The sequence below is a fragment of the Ambystoma mexicanum genome, chromosome 8 (assembly GCF_040938575.1).
Source record: "Ambystoma mexicanum isolate Mex_15411 chromosome 8, UKY_AmexF1_1, whole genome shotgun sequence".
Taxonomy (NCBI): Eukaryota; Metazoa; Chordata; class Amphibia; order Caudata; family Ambystomatidae; genus Ambystoma; species Ambystoma mexicanum.
In genome coordinates this window covers 784,049,441-784,066,423 of record NC_090929.1, presented here as the reverse complement: position 1 = coordinate 784,066,423, position 16,983 = coordinate 784,049,441, and the positions used below count along the sequence as shown (strand labels likewise).

Below are 16,983 nucleotides of genomic sequence, written 5' to 3'. Positions count from 1 at the left end.
TTGTTTGTTACACCACTGACCTTTATGAAAAAGTTGATGCAAATCCATCAGGATATCCGTAGTTTCAGGCAGACATAAAATGCTTTATTCAGGTGCCAGTTTGCAGACGTGATTCATCATGTGACTGCAAGCATGTGCCTTAATTAGTATGTCACTTTTAAACATATTTGGTCAATTTTGCATTATCCAATTAGCATTGTAAGACTTCAGTAGGCTTCAGATAATAAATAATGTTTAAATGAACAAATAATAGTAAAGTTACTTAAAACAGAATCCATAACTTCTAAATCATCAAAGTTGGGAAAAATGCTTCTTTAATATGAAAATCATTACACCAGTGAAAATACCATCAAGCCTTCTAAAGCATCACATGTTAGCACACGTGAACTTAATCACGAAAAGCACAAAGACTTTGCACATAACAAATCTGTGTAATGGGAAAAAGAAGGAACACTGGTTCTGTAACACTTGGAAATTGTGTAGCATGGTTTCTTGTACATTAATTAGGCTTATACATATTAACTTGAGTTATTATTACCACTACAGCAGTACATTGCGTGTTACTATTATAATACACTATAGTGATGCTAAAGTCTATTGATGTTTTTAAAACTGTTTAATAGTTACTTATTGCAGATATTTTCTGAATCGTTTTCACTTTTAAACGCCACAAAATGCAATTAAGAAACAAATTGACTACATTTGAAAATAAAAGCTTGGAGTGCAGGTATTGCTCGAAAGAATATTCGTAATTCACGGTCAAACACACACGTATATGCAAGACTATTCTCGACACGGAGAGTACATTATAGTCGAACTGATAAGTGAACAGTCAGTGGGTGCAATAGAGATGTAAACTGGATAGGGAATGCCGAAGACATTTGTGTTTATGGATTTACTAAAAGAATGGCTTTGGGACTGAATAGCACATTGAGGAACCCACCTAAAGTTTACAATGATTTATCAAGTACTCTGAGTTGTTTCTGCAATGCCCTATCAGCAGAACCAAGATACTGGGACAACACATGTATTCAACTGCTCAAGATGCAAATTGTACAATGGGTAAATACCAGTAATGCAATAGTTTGATTGTACTGCAATGGGGGATTACTGACCGATATATGCATTACTGTTCCTGATGACCTGTAACAATCTTTACTAATTGAGGTGAACTGCTCCAAGAGACAGAATCAACCACAATAGGAGGATGCTTCACCAGTATGCCAACTCTTCTACCCACCACATGTATAAAGGGTCAACCTCCTCTTGCATATTTTCTTGCACCGGCAAAATAAAAAACGATGCCGCCAGATTGTTCTTAGAAGGTGGCACGCAAGGACTGAAAGAAGTCGGGAAGGACTAAGATTAATAGAGATCACTGGTAAGCAAACAACCATTTCCCAAGGATACTCTGCAAGGTTCAGCCAACATAGCCCACAAAAATGTTACCACAGCATGCCACGTATAAGATTCTGATATATGTGAATGAGCACTAAGACACCCAAATAATGTGTCCCCCTTGCTGAACGGATGGCAATGAAGAATCATTTTTTCAGGTTGAAACCGAGGGCAGATAAAGCAGATATTGCATTTCAAATCTCTGTGATAACCTCGTGATCTAGGGCTTTATCTATGCCATAAAGGACAGACATTAACGAAAATCATGAATGCCAGTCACTGGATCCATATTGAGGAGGTAACTAAAGCCAACCAAAAATCAACCTGAATGAAATACAGTAAATTCCAAGAATCAATAGAAGAAGGATGATACCCGCCTAATTTACAGCACAATGAGAAAGAGGAGGTCCAATGCTGATGTTTAAGGGGATGAAGTCGAAGAGCGATGGAGTGTAAACTGCCAGGGATTTGTCCCTGGACACCTGTGTCCTTAGAAGACCTCTTAGTTCAGTTTGTATGGTGTTAGATGGAGAGGAGAAATCACTGCTGGAGAATGGGATGGTTTCTTAGAGGATATAGAGTTTTTGGCAATCGGACTGGAACAAGGTGTAGTTGCCAAAGCATACATGGTATAATTTTCCAAGATTCAGCATTTAGCATTTAGGACTTCACCGACTGAACTGTCAGCAATACTCATGCTGAAATTGAAAAGGAAGAAAACATGCATACATGATTTGTCCCTGGACACCTGTGTCCTTAGAAGACCTCTTAGTTCAGTTTGTATGGTGTTAGATGGAGAGGAGAAATCACTGCTGGAGAATGGGATGGTTCCTTAGAGGATATAGAGTTTTTGGCAATCGGACTGGAACAAGGTGTAGTTGCCAAAGCATACATGGTATAATTTTCCAAGATTCAGCATTTAGCATTTAGGACTTCACCGACTGAACTCTCAGCAATACTCATGCTGAAATTGAAAAGGAAGAAAACATGCATACATGAGAATCAGGATTACAGAGCATCTATCATCAAGACATTCAACCCCAGAAATGGGGAGCAACGCTAGGCCAGAATGCACAGCGTCTGCAAAGCAAATAAGTCTACCCAAAGGGAACATAACCAAGCAAACAATCTTTGAATTACCTGGAAAAATAGTCAATACTGTATGGACGGCTGGATGATCATTCTGAGGCAGTCTGCTCGCATCCTCCCTTAAGCATGGAGATGAGCATACCAAAGACGTAGGAGATATAGACAGGGACGTCATTTCACCAAAATGCCAGGGGTAGCGGAAGTGACATCACACGACCCTTGACCCCTGATGACATCACAGGAAGTGATGTCATTTGACCCCACCCCGAAGTAAGTGATATTGCGTGTAGCGATGGAACACAACCTTTCCCCCTTGACAAAACAAAAAGTGGCATCACATAGCATTGTACACTACGAAAAATCTGGTTACAATATCACTATAATGTGATGTACATTTCATACAAGAATGGATCACCATATGCATCGTAGAGCGCTTGCTTTGGTATCCGTGCAGAACCTGCTGATGCAGGTTTGAATCCCGGCAGGGCCAAACTCAACCTTTCATCTTTCCGAGGTCAATAAATGAGCACCACACACTGTGGATAAATAATAAGCAGCACTCAGATACCTGAGGGTTTCTAATGCTAAATTATTATTATTATTATTATTATTATAGCACTTATGCTTAAGCGCTTCATATAGAAAAAATATACACCCAATATCACCCAACCTGTGTTGCTACTCATTTATCGACCTCAGAAGGATGAAAGGCTGGGTTGAGGCGTTTAAGAACAGACTAAATCAGTGACTCACCCCCTGAAGTGTGCCTGAAATAAACCTTTAATGAGTCTAGCAATTATTGTATAGAATTCCAGAAAGGCACGTTATTTGGTATTCCTATTCTTTCTTATTTAGGGTCAGTGTAGAAAGTGTTAGACTTGTGGTACTCCTGGTCTTATTTTTCTTCTTTTTTTAAGGGGCCTGGACAAAAAAGCAAGCCACTCCAGAAGTAAAGAGCCACATGGTGCTGGCCAAAGCCCAGGAGCTTGTATTAAAAAAAAAAACAAAATGATTTTTTGCAGAGGTCGCAAGGGAGACCACAGAGGTCACAAGGGAAACCTCAGAGCTGGCAGTTGCGACCTCTGGCGACCCCTAAATGACATCCCTGGATATAGATATCTTATACCTTTCACTTGATTCCTCGCACCAGTTCACCAGGACACATCTAATAACTAACTTCTCCTGGAATTCTGTCTGTCTCAGGAATCAGCTATAATAATTTCAGAAATCAGGAGACCAGCGGCCCAGCTAATGACAAACTAAAGGCTTGACATGCAGATTCAACCAAGGTATTGTAAACATACCTTAAGGCTTCTTTGCGTAACACTCGAGCCATAAGGAGAATGAATGTAATAATTTGAGAATGTACCAGAGGGCTCTATAGTGAGGTAGGTGACGGCCAGCCCAGTTAGTGATCCTGGCCCATATGCAATGGCTTCTATGAGGGCGAGGTTCCCCTAGCACACAACAGAACCCCATTGTAAGAGCACTAATGGTAATAGAGCTCATGCAGTGGGAAAAGTGGACAGACTCAATTGGTGCTTCCCATGTCACAGCTTGTCCATGTCTCCTTCACAAGGGGAAGCTTAGAATGCAGCCTTTACAGGCAGTTAGAGCCTCCCTTCCAAACTTGCTAATGGGCTAGAGAACTGGAAGCTGTGAGAAGACCGAGGAAATGCAAGGATTTGGGTTTCTACTGTGGTTAGAGCCTGGATTGCACACTTGCCGATTGTCTGAAGGAACACAGACAGAGAAGATTCCACAGATGATGAAAAAGTGTTAGAGTTTGAAATGCAATAAAAATGTCCTGCCGTGATCTGGATACAGAAACCCCCAGATAACAGACGTGGAGATGAACTTAGACAGAACAGATGATCAAATGATTGTAGAATACTGCCTAAACACTATGAATGATGAATTCAGTTGCATCAGCCAGTCAAACATAGGTGTCCTCTGTGACTCTTTAAGTGTAAAAAGGCCTACTGTCCTCCTCAGAATCACAGAGAAATAAATGCATGCAAAAAGGCAACTGCTGCAACTGGTGAAGGTCTTGTTTGATGGCAAATGTCAGGTACAGATGTGGAGGTTGAAACTAGACTAAACATGCTTTATTTTGACTTTGACCAATCCCTGGCCTAGATCAGTTTAATAATGCACTGGAAGAATGCATGTGAAAAGGCCAGTACATGACAAATCAATGTATTTGTTTTGGGTACATCCGTGGTTGGAAGTCTCTAGGCTGCTTCGTAAACATAAAAAGTATCCTTTCATGATCCACAGATTCAGGACCAGGACACTTGCCTTCTTCCAGAACAGGACCTGACCTCCACACAGAAGATTAATATTTATTGCGCACATGATCAACAAGAATATCAATACAATAGTTAGGGATTCAAAATTGCCAGGTTTATTGTGTTGCTCTTTTCTTCTCATCTCAGAGATCAGAAAAAGGTTAATCTTCTGTGTGGGGGTCAGGTGGAGACCTCAGAGATCAGAAGAAAAGAGGAACACAATAAACCCAGCAATTATGAATACCTAACTATTGTATTGATATTCTTGTTGATCATGTGCACATTCAATATTAATTTTAGTGGCAACCGCGGGTTACTAGTCTAATTTGCTAATTGTTTCATATTTGAGGTTATGGGTTGAAGCTCGACACACTAGCTCTGCAGCACGCCACACTGGGAGTAATTAGTGGCCTACGCGCACTGGCATACGGTTTTACCCTGACTCTCCACACAGAAGATCATTCATTTTTAGAGAGCATTTGGGTTCTGCGGTTTGGAGAATAGCACATGGAAGGAGAATGGGAAACAACTCACCTAAATAGCCGTTTTCTGAGCCAAATATCGGAAATAAACGTTCATAATATCTTTCTGGCATCTTTTATAGAATATCTTGATCCTAAAAGAGGAGGACGGAGTCCAAATGACATTTTGCTCGAATGCTTCTGGCAAGAGCTCTAGAATTGATTTACTGGATTAAATCCCTGAGGCGTTGTGGAGCATAAGCAACCTTTGGATCTAAAAGGTCTTCACTTGCTCCTAAAACACCAGTGTTTACAATCCTTATAATTTCATCCGGAATGTGTCCAGCTAAGAGCTAGACAAACTATGAATGTAGCAAAAGAAAAGGGACGTTTGCAGGGTGCTTCTGCTTGCCAGTGGTGCAGAGATGATTGCATGTGGCAGCAGTAGAACTTTCAGCAAAGCCGTTCTCCTGCGAATTCTGTAGGATTAGGTCTGACATAAAATGAAGCTTGAGCCGTAATAGTTTCAAGAAACTGGGAACACTCCGTCCCTTCCTGTAAGGCATCATAAAGCGATCGAGGCAAACCTGAACATGGATTGGGCGGCATAGGGCAAAATCAAAACCCACTCTCAGATTAAATTGGTAGCTGAATCCATTCTCGTGGCAGGCCCTCCGACCTCCTTCATGATTTGAGTCAATTTCCCATTCCGCTGGAGCTAGCAAAAGGTCACTATGTTATTGTCGTCACTCATGCCCCCTTGTACTAGACACATGAAGGCCCTGCAGGGTGAGGCGCTCCATACTCGCAGCTGCTGAATCATGAAATCTGGCTGCATTGATCCGTTGCCCCTATTTCCACAATGACAGTGCTTTTGAATAGTTTTCAAGAAGCACTGTGAGGAGGAGGAGGCGTAGCGGAAAATGGTGGCTCCTCTAACTATGCCTGTGTCCTTACATAAGACTATATCGAGATCCACAAAACATCTCGGGAAAGCAAACAACGTTTACAACGAATGTGGGATTACCCAGACCCTAATAGTTTCCAGAGTTCCTGCATTACCATACATGTATGTGTAAGTAGTTATCCACTGCGTTAGAAGCCATTCCGATATTTCTCTAAGTATTTCCTATAGCTTTTATTGTTACTTATCATCCATTACAAGTCCAAAGTAGGTCATACATTGGCCTCGTCTGGCACTTGGTATGGTGCGGTTTGGCCTCGTCTGGTACTTGGTATGGTGCGGTTTGGCAGGACAATCAAGGTTCTGGCTGCTCTACTCCGAGGTGTATTGCAGGTTGTGCAATTCGGTTGTTGCATTCTAATAAGAATCCCATGTTTAATTGTTTATCCAATATCAGCTCATCTGAATATAATACATTGGGCGTGATTTTCATAACGTTTTTCAATGGGATTGCGGCATTGTTAAAGCTTTTGTAAATCAGGCCCACTAACTTCTGTTGTTGTCAAAGCCATTTTGCTAAAAGGTGATACATTTAATTGACAATATGTGAAGTTGCTGGCAATGGAATGAACACAGTAATGTTTTACAATGATGTTTGATTCTGCGAGGTTTCTATTTTACAGCTGTTTTACAGATGTTTAAATGGTTTGATACGAAAGGAGATATGAAAATCAAGAAATTGCTGGCTGACATGCACTAATGAAAATGTCTTTTCATTCATAAGGTAGCTCAACTTCCCAGGCGACGATTACAGACTGACAGGTGTTTGTGTTTGTTTCAGTATCACGACACCCAGGACTGAAGCAGACTGAAGAAACACTCAAGAGCAAGGGACACTCTGATGGCTCCTTCTCTTCATGCCTCATTTAGCCGCTTGCTGCTGAAGGGACAGTCATCTGAAAAGGACATGCCACCTAGGGCATCTGTAACGTTGCATTTTGTTTTTAGCTCCTTGAGTGGAGATAGCAGGCGTCCTTAACTTGCACTTTTCTAATAATACAACCACCCAAACCAAATTGCCGAGCGTTTTTTATAACCAGAAAAAACATGTCTTGGTTTAAAAGAGGCTATGAAACTCACTTGTAACCTTTGGCCACACTCCCCTTCTTTTATGATGTTAGGAAGATAAGGAACTCCTCTTGTAATGCATGTAAAAGGAAGAGGCTTGAACCAGTTATGAATTTCCCTTTTTGCTTTAAAGTGTTTTTCTATACTGCACAGGTAATGGCACCCTGTTGCATTTACTTGCAAAGGGAAGGATAACGAGATGCACACTTCCTCATTGAAACCATGGAAAAGGTGGAGGTAAAGGGCGTAGTTTCGATGTGCATTTTTTAACGGAGTATTTTTTTGTTTTAGAAAATGGCCCCCAATGCAATCTGAGTGTTTCTTGTATGCAGGCTGTAACCAGAGTTTCTTCCTCCTTGTATGGTTAAAAAGACATGTAAGACGGCAGACACCCCTTCGTCCCCTCAAAAAAGAATAGTATGAACTCAACTCCATAACTTGCCTCATCAGATACTGTCTAAACAGTGTAAATGTTTGCCCTTCTGTACGTAGAGCACTGCATATTAGCATAGGCACTTTTAGGTACATCAACATTAAGTCGAATTAAAATGTGCATTGTGAATAGATTGGGAAGGCAATATTTTTTAATTTTAAAAATGAATTATTTAATAATGATAGCGTTTTGTAGGCAGGTACATTTGAGGACTCTCGGAATAGGCATTAATAAGAATTACATGATTTGATTGGCACACATTACTTTCTGTAACTGAATGGAAACAGTCTGCTGCAATATTCTCAGCGTGGGAAACAGGTCTTCTCTGCAAACTATGTTTGAAATTTAAGTCACCTCCGCCAGTGGTATTGAACCTATCTCAAAGCGTGATCGACTAATGTGTGCATAGGAAGTCATTACAAAATGCAAATTGTTTGTTGTGAAATGCATTCCTTTAAGGATCATAAGGAATATCACACATACACTAAATATGTGTCTATAAGCAAATTACTATATTTTCATTGGGAGAGGGTAAGGTAACATATTTCTGCAAAATAAAATGATGTCCTCCTAGAAATGTACTGTAACAGCCGAATATGACATGTTTTGTTACCGATTGTTGAACTTTAACACCAAAAGCAACATACAAGGAAGCACATCTCCTAAATACGCCATTAAAAGGAATCTTTTAGGAAGCAGTGACTGAAAAATATATTGCTCTGAGGATTTTCAGGTAGTTAACAGGAAACCCTCATAGCAGAAACCACTTTTCAACTTTTCTTTTCTCACAAAATGAAATCCTCATCTCTGAGATTCAGCTTAAAGTGGTGATCTGGATGCTCCTGGGCAGATTCAGAGCGTATGTCCAAGTGATGAGGGCTGTAATCCATTCCTGATCCGACATCTGGCTCACTTCCTGAAGCAACATCAACACCAGATCCAGAACCTTCTCCTGAGAAAAGAACAATGTTGGCTTTTTCCAGAATTGTTTTCACCCTAAAACAACATAAATTGATTAAATGAGTACAACAAAATATTCACATAAACTCTGCTATCGATGTAGCACTAAGTTGAAAACATACACAAACATGAATAAGAATAAGGAAACAGAAACAAAGGAGCAAAGTATATTTTTAAAAAAGCCTGAAAACGAATCCGCCTGAGCCCCTTTGGTGAGGTGCACATTGGTGAATGTGACTGATTAGACTTGAAAGACTTGAAGGATCTTCAACATGAAGAAAGACTCTGGAAATCCCCAGAAAACCTGAAAATAGAAGATTGTCTCCCCCATACATGCATACTTGCTGTCATGAGAAGATTTTAATTGAGTGAAGAAACGCCCCTCCATAAAATGGATAAAATATGACCATCGTTTCTGGGCATCTATGTATGAGCCTTTTGCCTTCCATTCGTCCAGTCTATGATTAACAAATTCACTCAGTGCTCTACTAAGGTTGCCGTGACTGAGCCACTACATTCTTTGCAATTTTCTCGTGCTTGACCCTTCTTATTTGTCCTCCCAAAATGCTATGGTTTATCGATGAGACTAACATTTTTGGTGTCAAATGTGTTCTAATAATTTCAATGAAGACGGTAAAAACAGAAAAGGAAACGTCACGCTGCTTGTTAAAAGACTTCAATTTATCATGATTGTGAATGGCCTTTGACCATTTACCTCTACCCTGAATCTGTTAAGTTTTTTTTCTATCAAACCGATTTAATGTTAGAACTAACAGCTATGAGGCGTCCTCGTGCAAATTGTAGAAAAAGCATGAGGGAAATGGCCATTTAGATATACCTTGTCTGGTACAAATCTAATTTGGCTTTTTACATCGTTGTACAAAAGTTCTAAAATATTTTAAAATTAATAATGGCTCACATGTAATACAAAAATGAGCGGAACAGAAACCTAAAAGTTTTCCAGGAAACTAAACCCAAGACAAGGTTGTAAAATTAAGACTTTTTAATTGAACACAAATATTTTGTCAAGTATTTTGAATCAAAAACATGTTACACTGTGTTGAACATTAATTGCAAGGGAATACATCCATGGCTATATGTTTCGCCAGCTCTTTGACTTTCAACTAGAGCAACATACTTGCTTGTGTCATGAATGTGTGCTTCTCTATGCGTCCCTTTAAGCAAGAGTCATGCTTTTACAGCAAAAAGATGAGTTCCAGATTTGTGAAAACGGTTTAAAAAATGAGTGGAATTGATGACAGTAAATAATACAAGTAGTGGAAAGCAGTACACTTTAGTTCTAGCTCACTTCAACCTCTGATGTTCGGATTCTATCTCCCATTCTTCGGGTTTGGGGAACTGCACTACAGCGCCTGTTTTCTTTCGATTACGAAGTCACCGGAAGCACTTCGGAAACACTAAACGCGTGCTGCTGACTTCCGTCAAAATCGTTATTTTAAAAACGCTTGCTTTTGAATGAGTGTCTGTTATAGATCTCTCCATATAGGCCAATGTGTCCCGTTTCGTGGAGGCTAATCATGTGCTGCTTTTTTTAATTTGGGTCTTGGGACCCGTTTCATATTTCCGATTGTAAAGCCAATCCACGTGGCCCCAGTAGGCAAAGCACACTCCACAAAAAGATAAGCATCTCCTTAATGGAATGGGGTATTTTGGCATGAGCACTTGCTTTCCAAATTCCACCAAATAGCCTCTGCAGGGAGTCTAGCTCCTGAATGGCGAGAACATTAAAAAAGGTTTCCAGCGAGGATAGATTTTATAAGAAGTGGAGGATAGTGTAGTGGCCCCTAAGGACGACAGGACGCTTAAATTGATTCTAACTGCCTTTATTTGCAAGACATAAAGCTGGGCGTCAATTGTCCATGTGCAGGGGCAACTACTCACAGTTCAGTCTGGGCCTCCCAGTTGCTTCACTGGAGGCAGGGTGTGCACATGGATGGCACGCTGCAAGCTTCCAGGGCCCCCATGAGGCCTCCTCTGGCATTGGATTTACACCCTGGAAGATGGGCTGCATAGGCTCTTCTGGGCCTCAATTACGGTGGCTCCTCATCAGGAGCAGCGCTGTCACCAGACCCCTAGTCTGGCGCGCCGCCAACTTCTGGCGGCAACGTTCTCTCGTGGAGCGTGGGTCCACGAGATCTCGTTATTCCGAGATCTCGTGAGACCACGCTCCCGCGATCACGTGACGTTCCCACACAACTCCTTTGCTGGGAAAAGGATAGATGGTCATTCCATGACAAAGTCTGCAAACTTGCTGGGTTTCCTTTTCTCTCTCTGTGGTCTGCCTTGATCTAGAAGCGGGGCAGGGTTGCGGGAGCACTCTTGGGGAGGTGCGGGTGATTCGAGTTCTCCTTGTCTTGCCCTTCGCTGTGACTCCCTGAGTGGGGTTGGGGAGTTGGTGCTTGAGAACTTGTTGCCGTAGTGTGACTCCGAGGCATCTCTTTCTGACTGGCGAGGGTTTTCGGATGTCTCTTGTTGGTCTTGATCTTCTCCGGTTTCCCAGCGTGGCTGTTCAATAGATTCTTTTCTGCGGTACATGGCCACCCTTTCTAAATTCCATTTCCTTCCGTCGCTGGTGCAAATGTGGATCAACCCTTTCGCAATTACTTAAATTTGGCTGCTGTATCTGGAGCCGGTCGAAGTGTCTTTGTGGGGAAGACGTATCTTTACCTGGTCGCCTTTGTTGATTGCTGTGTGGCGAGTGGCCCAACGCGTGTCCCCTTGAGCCTTCATGGCTTCTTTGTTACGCTGCATGCGAAAGACTATGTCTTCCATGTCCACATCTTCGTCAGCCCTCTCCTGATGAAGCCAAGGTGGTACCAGTGTGGATGCTGCCCTTCTCCCCCTTAGCAGATGGAATGGTGAGACGACAGTGACAGCGTTGGGAGTGATGCGGTGGGCTGCGACAGCCTCCTTGACCATCTTGTACGGGTTTAGGCCCGAGGCATGCACTAGTTGCAGCGCCCCTTTGATGAAGCGGTTCGCCCGCTCGACCAGGCCATTGGCCTGTGGGTGGTAGAGACTTGCTCTCTGCTGTCGAATGTTGTTGAGTTTAAGGAATTTCTCCAATTCTCGAGAGACCAACTGGACTCCATTGTCCGTCACAATTTCCTCGGGGAGGCCTTCGCGCTGGAATATGGCGGTGAGTGCTTCGATGACTGTGTTTGTGGGGATGTCCGAGGTGAAGTCAACTTCGACCCACTTGGAGAAATAGTGGACTGTGACTATCCCATATTTATGTTCTGGGGCATGTTGTCCAGAGACCCGATGAAGTCCAGCCCTAGTTTGCACCACACCCCTTTGGGGACTTTGGTGGGTATCATGGGGGCTTGTCTCACAGCCAGGCACTTGTCACTGTTTGTGCACTCAAGGCACCTCTTGACCATTTGTTGTATGTCCAGGTCCATGCATGGCCACCAGTAGGCATCGCGTATCCTGCGTCTGGTCATATTGCACCCCAGATGGCCTGAGTGTGCTCTGCACAGTATCACTTTGCGAATTCCGCTGGGCGGGATCACTTGGTCGCCTCTCAGAATGAGACCGTTCATGGCAGTGATTTCGTCCACTTTTCAGTAAGGACGTAGGCTTTCAAGGATTGCTCTTTCGTCAGGCCACCCATCGCGGACCCAGGCTGCTACGCGCCGTAGAGCATCGTCCTGCTCGAACTTCTCCTGCCAGTGGCGCTCGCTCAGGTCCATGTACTCGCCGTTGCTCAAGTCACTTATAGAGGCTACGACACATTCATCTTCCAAAAATGTGGTCCCCGGGCGTTTTGGTTCAGGAGCCTGGACATGCAGTCCGCTTGCGCGTTTTTCCAGCCGGCAATGTGGGCTATCTCGTATGTGTACTCTTGAAGTTTGGCAGCGATCCTGGCCAGTCTCGGGGTGGAAGTCTTGGTGCCACCCGGGCTCAACATGTGAATGAGGGGTTTGTGGTCAGTGACCAATCTAAATTTCATGCCCCAAACGTAAGATCTGAAGTAGTCGACGGCCCAGGCACATGCCAACATTTCTTTCTCTACGGTGGAGTTATTCTTCTCCGCTGATGATAGGGCTTTTGATGCATATGCCACAATATTTTCAGTGTCACCCTTCTTCTGGGTCAGAGTGGCCCCTAGTCCGTACGCGCTGGCGTCAGTTGTGATACAGGTGTCCCATTCAGGGTTGAACGGTTTGAGGCATGGTGCATGCAGGATCCTTCTTTTGATTTCAGGGAAGGCTTCATTTTTCTCTTGCCCCCAGGAGTAGGTTGCCCCCTTCTTCAGAAGTTCTCTCATGGGGGACGTGGTTTTGGAGAACCTTGGGACGAATTTAGCGTAGTACTCCGCTAGGCCCAGGATCGAGCGTAGTTCTTCTCTGGACATTGGGCCGGGACATCTATTATGGCATCCATAAGGTTCTACTTGGGGCTCACCCCTTCGCTTGAGATGCAGTACCCAAGGTATTCTACCTTGCTCACTCCAAAGACACATTTCTCGTGGCGTAGATGAATGCCTGCCTCTTGAAGCTTGCTCAGGACTGCCCTGAGTGCTTTGTCATGGGTCTCGTTGTCCTTGGCATACACGAGGATGTCATCCTCAAAGAATGAAACATTTGTGAGTCCTTTGAGTAGTGAATTCATCATCCTGTGGAATGCGGACGCTGCCGAAAATAGCCCAAACGGCATGCGGGTGTATTGAAAAGTGCCGAAAGGAGTGATAACGCTGTGAGGGGGCGCGAAGATTTGTGTAGAGGAATCTGGTAATAGGTGTCACGCATGTCCAGCTTCGAGAAGATTGCCGCTTCTTTCATCATGAGGACAATCTCGCTGATGCTGGGGAGCGGAACGCTATCGTTAACAACTTCTAGATTAAGACTTCTCAGGTCGATGCATATTCTGAGGTCGTTACTGGATTTCTTCTTGACTAAAACCACTGGACTCAGCCACTCAGAGGATTCCACTGTCTCAATGGTTCCTTCTTCGACCATCTTCCGAAGGTGGGCATCTAAAGCAGGTTTCGCCGTGGACGGTACTGGTCCAACTTTATGTTTCACCGGCACTGCATTGGGTTTCAAACTAATCTTGTGGACAAAGTTTCTGACCTTCCCCGGTTTCTCGCAAAACAGGCTTGGGAAAATCTCCTTGAAATTTTGCGCTGCTCCTGAGGAGACCATGAGTACCTGTTCCGGAGTGCTGGGGTCCAGTTTAATACTCAGTCTGTGTTGGTCGTCCCACCCGAGCACGGCTGGGCCTTTGGGTGAGAAGTACACCTTGCTGGAGGTAGACCTCCCTTTGAATTCAATTTGGGCTCTGACGTAGCCCAGTAGGTTGACGGTTGCATCACCGAAGACCATCGGTTTTTGCCTGGTCGTTCGGGTTTCCACTTGTGCTTGTCCCATCATCTCCTTGTACGTGTCGATGGGAAGGATTATGAGGTCTGATCCTGAGTCTGCCAGGACCCGTTTTTTCATGCCGTCCACTTTAATGGTGCAGTGGGGCTTTTCTCTCCTGGCGTGGAGGGCGTTGACCATGATGACCATGGGTCTGTCCTGTAGCTCGTCATCTTCACATGAAGCGCGGTCGCCATCGACGCGGGAGATGGTTTTTTCCCACCACGCGCATGCCGGGGCCACGTGACCGAGGCGCCCACATTTGGAGCACTCCTTATTCCTGGCAGGGCAGTCACAATCATTCACCATGTGTTTGGTGCTGGCACATCTGTAGCATTTCGGCACATCCCTTTGCCTGGGGACTTTGTCTCTGGGGCTGTCACAGGACTGCTTGTCTCTGTGCCCTCTCCATTGTAGCGCCGTGAATTCGGGTACTGGCAGATGACTTCCCGCCTCTTTGCGCCTGCTGGAAGTCTCTTCCTCCGCCCTGGCAATTTGGATGGCCTTGTCGAGGGTCACTTCCTTTTCCTGGATGAACTTGTCCTGCACTTTCCTGGAGTTAGTGTGCACAACCAGCATGTCGCAGATGACTTGTTCTGCATTTTCGCCAAAAGCACAAAGGGATGCCAGCTCCCTCATCCTGGTGATGTAGTCGTCCACGGGTTTGCTCCCTTATTGTTTACGGGTGTAGAACCTCAGCCTGTGTAGCACCACGTTCTCCTTATTGGTGAACCTCTTCACAATGCGACGGGTTGCCTCCTTGTAGACTTCGTCGTCATCATCCTCCACTGGTATGGCCGTTAAGCTGGCAAAAATGTGTTGTCCTTCAGCCCCCATTGCGTTCAGCAACATTGCCTTCTTCCTGGCAGGGGCATATCCCGTGCCGCCCACAGCCTCCAGATACGTGGAGAAAAGGTCCTCCCACTGCATCCACGGAATAGCCGGGGTCCTAGGTGAGGGGAGGAACGCAGTGGATGGTGTGGCGCCTTGCATGGTGGGCCTGTGGGTCTTTTGGAATCCTCCTCGCCAATTATGTAGTGGCCCCTAAGGACGACAGGACGCTTAAATTGATTCTAACTGTCTTTATTTGCAAGACATAAAGGTGGGCGTCAATTGTCCATGTGCAGGGCAGGGGCAACTACTCACAGTTCAGTCTGGGCCTTCCAGTTGCTTCACTGGAGGCAGGGTGTCACTGTAAGCTTCCAGGGCCCCCATGAGGCCTCCTGTGGCATTGGAATTACGCCCTGGAAGCTGGGCTGCATAGGCTCTTCTGGGCCTCAACGGGCCTTATCAGGAGCAGCGCTGTCACCAGACCTCTAGTCTGGCGCGCCGCCAACTTCTGGCGGCAATGTTCTCTCACGGAGCGCGGGTCCGCGAGATCTCGTTATGCCAAGATCTCGCGAGACTGCACTTCCGCGATCATGTGGTGTCCCCCCAGATAGCTTTTATAAGAAGTCGTAGAGGACACATGTATATTGTGCACACACGGAAGAAGCACCACAGCTACAATGTTTTCCAGCCAGGCCAAAATGGCGTATTTCTTTTGGGTGCTGTTCATAAAGTATTGGTTTTTGCTTTCAATCCGAGAAACAAAATAGAAAAAGGGGACATTTAGGATCCATACTGCAAAGTGAAACACTGTGACCGGATACAAGTCTTAATAATGGGGCATGTTGACATTTTTGTGTTTGGCCTAGCCAGAATGGTTTGCTAATAGCATCGGTTAATTGATATTTATAATAGTGCATTACTATAGTATCCTGTGGCATTGAAACCAATGAAAAAGCCACAGCACCCATCCAAAGATCCCTTAAAAATAAAAGCCTTTTGTTTTAGTATTTGTTCATCAATTGTGCTAATCTTTTATTTATTTTATTTATTGTGACGTGGTTTAAAGAAAAACAGTGAAACACCTTTTACAATGGCACAGTTATAGAAGTGACACAAACAAAGCAGTTAATAATAGGATAGCTCGGGCCAACGTGTTTGTCTTGGAAGCAAACCAATGCCAGTATAGGTTCGAATCCTTAAGCCTATAAATGAACAATAAAACGATCTCATAATACCTGGCAATTCATCCTTATTAAAACGATTTCTCCTATATATCACAAGAACATTTTTGTGCATATTTTATAGCTGCAATTGATAGCAAAGTTTGTCTCCCACTTAAATACACTTCCAAAAATGTAAAGTTAGTAGGCTAGGTTTGTCATGGCCGAATAGCGCAAAGTGTGAGTTCTTCAAAGATTGTAATTTGGGATTTTCAATAAATAGGTGCTTAAGGGTCTCTATTTTATTAATCTCTAGTCAAAGTCTATACTTCCGTTGCGCTTTGTCTAAGCTTTGTCTAGCACCCAAAACTTCCAGATTAGATAACACATTGAATCTCATTCTCATAAATAACGATCTCCATCTCATATTCGGAAATCTAACAAAGTAATTTGGTAATTGGCCTAATATTGTTTCTTCAAGAGAAGACCGAGTAGGTGAATAGTTTGTACTTTGCTATCTGTCCTCTTGTGTGAACCCAATCATGTATCCATCGTTTTTTGGTTTTGTTTTTACCAAAGCTCGGGTTCATGATCAAGTCCTCTGTGCTCATGCTTAATTTATCTAGTTAACCCTCACAGTGGCTGAACCAATTATTAAGGACTAAACATGAACCTTAACTTGCCAACTTGCTCAAATCAATAAAAAGTAAGTTAAAATGCAGGTCCATTAATTTACCATAGAGTGATCGCATCTTCAAATTCACAATAGACCGCAGGGATAACAATAATCTATGTTATAATAATGTATTTTTAACAATGAATTTGTAAACATCGATTCCTTTCCACTCATATCCCTGCACTTTAAATAGTACCCCAACCCCCACCCTCTATTTTTTCGAGGACATGTGTGTAAATTAGATTTAAAAAAAAAACTTGTTGTG

General features: G+C 43.6%; 1 protein-coding gene across 1 annotated transcript in view; it reads right to left on the bottom strand.

Moving 5' to 3' along the window:
• Window positions 1-297: 297 nt before the first annotated feature.
• The window catches only part of SRGN (serglycin), a 178,555-nt gene continuing 161,869 nt past the window's right edge, over window positions 298-16,983 (bottom strand). Inside the window, exon 3 of the mRNA XM_069610611.1 lies at window positions 298-8,700. Within this exon, the coding sequence (XP_069466712.1) occupies window positions 8,490-8,700 (211 nt within the window). The 3' untranslated portion in view covers window positions 298-8,489. The remainder of the gene's footprint in view (window positions 8,701-16,983) is intronic.